The following is a 6,000-nucleotide window of genomic DNA, read 5'->3' as shown; positions in this document are numbered from 1 at the left end:
GTCAGATGTTGCTCCAGCCGTTAAAATGCGCTTTTAATGTGCTCTGCTGGCGCGCCGAGATATTCCTGGACGTTGTCGTCGTCGAATTCACTTCAAAACTACATGCAAACAAGCTAGAAATGGAGCGATGCTATAGACTTACCCATCTCTTTCTTCGGCCACTGCCAGCTTCGATTTCATTTCGTTCCTTCCGCTCGAATAAATGCTCAACTTGGGTTGCTTTGTTTTTTAAAAAACATAATAGCCTTATCATGGCTTCGATTTTTATTTGTAGTTGTTTCTGGTTTCTCTTCGGATAACACTACCCGTCCCACACACACACACATAAACAATACACACACTCAAACGCGCGCTCACGTCCGTCTCGTAGACGTCGGATGACGGGGGAAGGAGCGGTGGTAAAGGAGTAGTGGCAGGATCTAATTCTTCTTAATGGATACGTGGGTGCTTTGTATGTGTGTGTGTGTGTGTGTGTGTGTGTGCGTTTTTAGGGTTTTTATTTTTACATGTAAATTTGTTTACCTTAATTTGCTTCTTCCATTTCTATATCTTTTCGTACCTTGCTCACTCCTACCTACTTGCTTACCGAATCCTTTGGATTGGGCCGATTGCTCTCTCTCTCTCTCTCTCTCTCACGCACACACACACTCTTGAAATAGACTATCTGCCGTCTACACCTCACTCACCGTTACTGTCGTTATTCTGTGTTGTTTTGGTTTTATTTTAAATTTAATCTTAACTTACTACCACCACTACCAACAGCGTGTGACACATACCCCAACCCGAATGCTTCAGCTTTTTTTGTTCTTTCTCTCACTCACGCGCGCTTTGGAAAAGCAAAAAAAAATTGCTTTGCAATATTTTTTTACTAAAGGAAAACGTCACCAAACTACGCCCAAAACAAGGTGTTTAACACAATTACAGCCTGAACGTATGCAATGCGCAACACATAATCTTCTGGAAGGTTTCGCTCTCTTCTCACTCGTCGGGGCTATCTTTGCTCATAAAAGACCTCTGAGCAGCTATATTGCATACTTTTAGGCGCACCGAAAGCATTGGATTGTTTTTGGTAAGCCTAAAGGTATGCAATTCACAAAACGCTTCCACCTTATTTAAGCTCTTTCGGCAAATGCAGTTTCCAACAGGGGCTATCTGTGGTGGGTATTTACCACATCTACAGGGTTTCCATCCATATAATGGAGTCGTTGAGTAACGAATCGGGAATGTTTCAGATGGATAGTGGAATTAGGGCTAGTCCCCCTGGTACGGGTATCTAATCCCATCCGAATCATCTCCCATGAAGTCAAGAAAGCTAGATATGGCAAAGAAGGAGCTCTCGAGGGTTTTATATCCAAAGAAGATTTGCAGCTCGGCTATGGAACTTTGGAATCAGTTTTTGGACAAATCCTGTCAAAACTGTCAAACCTACGAAATGTAATTCAATCATTTGTTTACATCACCACATAACATCATTGAAATTTTAAAGGGATGAACGCCAAAGTTAGTTTTCTTTCGCTTCCTTAAAGCAAAACTGATTGCCAAGCTCCACAGCAGTGTTGCAAATTTCTCCTTACGGTTTGCAAGATTCCATTATATGATTGCAAAGTTCTCCCTCAAAAAGTCTGCTCATCAATCCCATCATATAGATCGAAACCAAATATTTGTGATGAAGGAAAATGCAACAAAACCCAACCCCAAACTAACAAAACAGAACAGTTGGCTTAACGGATTGAAAGCTGGGTCGTTTTCCTCTTTATCTGTCACACACCGTACCTGGTTCTACAGCTCGCCCGATCTTCGTTGCTCATTTTACTTCGAGTTATTTGCTATATTTGGGGAGTGGGGGGGGCATGAGGGGGATGGAATTAGTGGGGGAAATAATGGTAGGAAAATCCGCTTTATACAATGCATCACCAAACCCTCCCACAGATTCGGTGAGAGAGTGAGAAGGGAGCGATTTAGTTGCATTTGCTAACGTTATTTAAATTACAACATGACCCAAACACGGGCACTCCATCTACTAACATGGGCACGTGCGTACCCTACCCACACACACACACACATATACAAATACACTCTCTGAATCACACAGCCACACAGTCACACATTTCCCAAGCACAACAAATCCAACCTACTCCGGCTCAGTCGTATTCGGGGAGAGAAGTTTGATGAGGAGGGGGGGGAGAGGAAGTTGAAAGGGGAAGGGGGCGGGCAATGTATGAATTTAATTTATTCGCTTCTTCGTGCTCGTGCCTTTTTCCTCCCACTATTGGGAAAGCGTCGGGGAAAGCTTTAGCTTTTGCCAGTTTTATCGCTCCATTTAATATTTTACCTTTTGGCGAACGTTTCACCGTGTTTCACGCTGGAAGGTGGAGTGACGTCGAGGTGGTGGGGGGGGAGGAAGGGGACTCGTGCTGAGGAGCTTTAGACGAAAAATCATCCCCGGTACCGGAACTAATTGCTTCGAGCGCGCATGAACGTCGAACACGGAACCACACAACCCTTAGCCGTCCGATAACGAGCAGTACACACTACAACAGACGTGTGCGAGCGTCTTTCCCGGGTTGAAGGTGCAGTGAGCGACGACTCACTTTCATCGTGCCACGGTGGGTGTCACATGGTGACATTGGGAATTGGTAACTATTTAACTAGCCGGGAGTTTGAGAATCACTTTACCCGTTTCGCTGCTCGGCTTGGTTTTGGTCATTTCTCCCGTCACTGGATAAGGGGGGCTGAGGGTGAATGAGGGTTTGGCAGACGGAGGAGAGTGCAGCCAAGGAGCTGTGTGGCACATCCTACTAGCTACACCTAGCAATTATACACTGTTGCACAACCAAGCGTTGGGTGCGAATAAATTCGTTTCAGCAAATTTCGTTGGCAAACTTTGGAATGATTCTGATGTGTACAGAGGAGATAAGGGGGCGGGGGGGGGAATGTGGGGTTATGGAGGAAGGGGTAAGCATAAACGTCTACACGGAGCGCGTACGGACGAGCCTGCTAACGTCCAAGGTGATGTCCAAGCCTTAAAAGAACCACCCAGTCAGCTGTGTCAGGCAACGGCCAACGGTGGCCGAAGTATAGCGCGCCACAATCGCACCAATTTTATCAGCACCGGTCGTCTGTCCAGTGTCCACAATCGCTATCGAATCTCCATCTCGGTCCACCTTCTCCAGATAGCGTGGAACGGTCGCAAACAACCAGCCACCGGCAGCATCGAACAGACGCACCAACGTCCCTGGATACAGGACTGCCAACACCGAACTGGACGCAGAGGCCGAAGATGACGCTGTCACGGGAGTGAGAAAGAGAGAGAGAGAGAGAGAGAGAGAGAGAAAACGGAAAGAGACCGTACCGGCCAGATATACAAAAATATTAGACATTAGAGTAGATATATTGATCCAACTTGGCAGCAGCAGCAGCAGCAGAACCACTTTCAATGCTAATGAGATAAACGGTGGACATTGATGAGCCGCCAACCGGCCAACCATCCTTCAGCCAAGGATGGCGGTTATTCTACACTGCACCTGATGCCGGACGAACCGGACCGGACCTCGGGTCCTCAACTTCCAGAAATTCCAGCACTCATCCACCCCAAAATCCCCATCCCAGCACCATCCATTGGTCTGCGCTATTTGGTAGCTTCCTTCCAGAATCCGGTGGGAATTTGTCAGCTGAGCAACACGACCCCGGTTGAGCTTCACCCCAAAAACCAATCGAATCGTGTGGCACAAGCCTCCAAAAAGCCTCTATGCCACTTATGCACACACAACCACACACACGGTGGCATGTTGTTACAGAGCGGTAAAGGATAATAATAACAAACCTCGATGATGGATGATGGGTACCCTCGCATCGGCTTACCTTCGTCCTTGTCGCTCATGAAGGAAAAGTGTACACCATTATCGCTGTTGGAGAGCACGCGCACCTGGGGATAGTTCTCGTCTGCCACAGCTACCGTCGAGTGCCGGTACAGGTCGAAGATGTGGGCAGCACACTCCACCTAGAATTATAGACAGGACCACACAAAGAGGGAGAGAAAGAGTGTGTTAGAGAGAAACAAAGGCATGTTAAGCTGAAGGGTGATATACACTTTAAACAACATCTTGAGGATGAGGCCGTCCCAGCCCGTTGCTCCAGGAACGCAAGGAAGGATACCATTTGGGCTCATGGTCGCTCGGGCAGCTTAGTTTGCGGGTTTTGCTGTAAGTACCTTCAATTATCGATACATCGATGGGCATATTGTTCTCCTGTGTGCACTTACACCCGGTGTACGGTCGGTGTTAGTGCACCGGCAGGCGTGATTAGCAATCGATCAAATCAATAATGTACACCCGGTAGACACACGCATCCGCACGCAGGGCCTGGCAATGCTGAAGGTGTTATAAACGTGTTGTAATGGTAGCAGAGTTGCTTCATCTAACCAGGGTAAGATAGCTGACTGTTTAGGATGGTTTGCTATAGTTTCAATATTTTTGCGCCTAAATGTATGCTGTAAGCGGATCAAATATACCTTGATAATTATTGGCCCTCATTTATACTTATTAGCATTTTGTACCTCTTTAGCTCTATAAAAATGGGAGTCATGGGTTTGCGATTTCTGATCTCTTAAATTAAACTTTCTCAATAGCTGGATAGTCACGCGGAACGAGATTCGATATCCGGTCTTGTATATTTAGGATCTTGCTTTTCCCCAACAACTCTTTGCCATTTTTTGCAGACTGATTTAGTTAGGTTTAAACTAAGCAAATTTAAAAGTAAAGTAAGGCTCCCCTTGATTTGAAGCATCCGGAACGCTAGAAATTTTATCATAGCCTAAAGTTATGCAACTAGCCATACATTCGATGATCTTTTGCCTCTCCATATCGGCTTTTATGGTAAAATTAGATATTAAATCATCCAGAAATTGTAATAGGAAAACGGTAGGATTTCTCCCGTACGATGCTGAAATCACGGTACCATACAAATCTCCTAAATGTAGGCAGTACGGATATGCATGGAGGCGTTGATATGCAATTTTACTAAGCCTAAATATAGACAAACGGTAACACAAAAGTATTTCCATTGTCTTTTAGTTAAATCCCAACGACTGAAATCAACCCAACCCCCACTTAGCGCCTAAATATATGCAATTCATAAAACAAAATGTATAGCATATGCTTACTTACTCACTATCTAAGCAGCTTTTGTAAACAGCATTTATTTACTATCAATTGCATATGCAGCGGTACCCTATAATCGCTTACCAGCAACGAATAGAACCCCTGCCAATGCGAGAACGTGTCCACCTGTTTCTACCACCAGCCATATGGCTGTAATAAATTGTGTCAGAATTTTGTTCCGTTTTTTTTTCCTTTTCGACAGAAAATCGAAACACTCAACCTTTCATCGACAGTGATGTGTTCGAAAATGGTTTGCCAAAACCGTTTTACATTTTCCCACCCTCTCATGCTCTCCTCCGTATTCGCCCGCTGCATCCTTGTAGTCGGAAGTGACTGGAAGAGCAAACCCGAGTGACGAGATGGTCCAACAGTCAGCACAAAGTAAGGCTGTGTGTGCGCTCAGGGTACCACCGGTGGCACGGGTTGGCTACCGGGAGTGTAAATGAAAGTCGCCGCAACTTCGCGTCCTCTGTCTGTGATACACAATTGACAGTAATTTCCGGTCGATGCTGGAAGGGTTCGTTTATGTTTTTTTGTAGCGATCCGCACTCCGCATCAACTACAAGCTTCGAAAAATTCAAATCTCTCACACCGCTCGTATCTCACTTTCGTCGCGGTGAAATTGAGAAACGACAAGGGTTTTCAGGGTTTTTTTCTTTTTTTTGGGTGATCGGTCGCTGTATCAATCTTCAACCCGTACCGTAAAACGGAAGCTTCCGTCCGGCGGGCATTATTATCAAAACGTCACTTGTGTGACGTTTCGCCCGCGATTCGTTCACCGGTGCTCGATTTTTTAGCGTCTCTCTCTCTCTCTCTCTCGTTCTTCGCTAGTGCACTTTTG

At 45.6% G+C, this 6,000-nt stretch overlaps 1 protein-coding gene across 6 annotated transcripts in view; it reads right to left on the bottom strand.

Annotated features, from left to right (window-relative positions):
• Nucleotides 1-224: 224 nt before the first annotated feature.
• The window catches only part of LOC118505432, a 29,325-nt gene continuing 23,549 nt past the window's right edge, over nt 225-6,000 (bottom strand). For all 6 annotated transcript variants that reach the window (XM_036041233.1, XM_036041213.1, XM_036041223.1 and 3 more), the window contains exons 5-6: nt 3,862-4,000; nt 225-3,286 (exon numbers count right to left, since the gene is read on the bottom strand). In XM_036041233.1, the coding sequence (XP_035897126.1) occupies nt 3,024-3,286; nt 3,862-4,000 (402 nt within the window). In that variant the 3' untranslated portion in view covers nt 225-3,023. The remainder of the gene's footprint in view (nt 3,287-3,861; nt 4,001-6,000) is intronic.

This window comes from Anopheles stephensi, chromosome X, assembly GCF_013141755.1.
Source record: "Anopheles stephensi strain Indian chromosome X, UCI_ANSTEP_V1.0, whole genome shotgun sequence".
In the NCBI taxonomy this organism is placed as follows: domain Eukaryota; kingdom Metazoa; phylum Arthropoda; class Insecta; order Diptera; family Culicidae; genus Anopheles; species Anopheles stephensi.
This window is presented reverse-complemented; position numbering and strand designations above follow the sequence as displayed.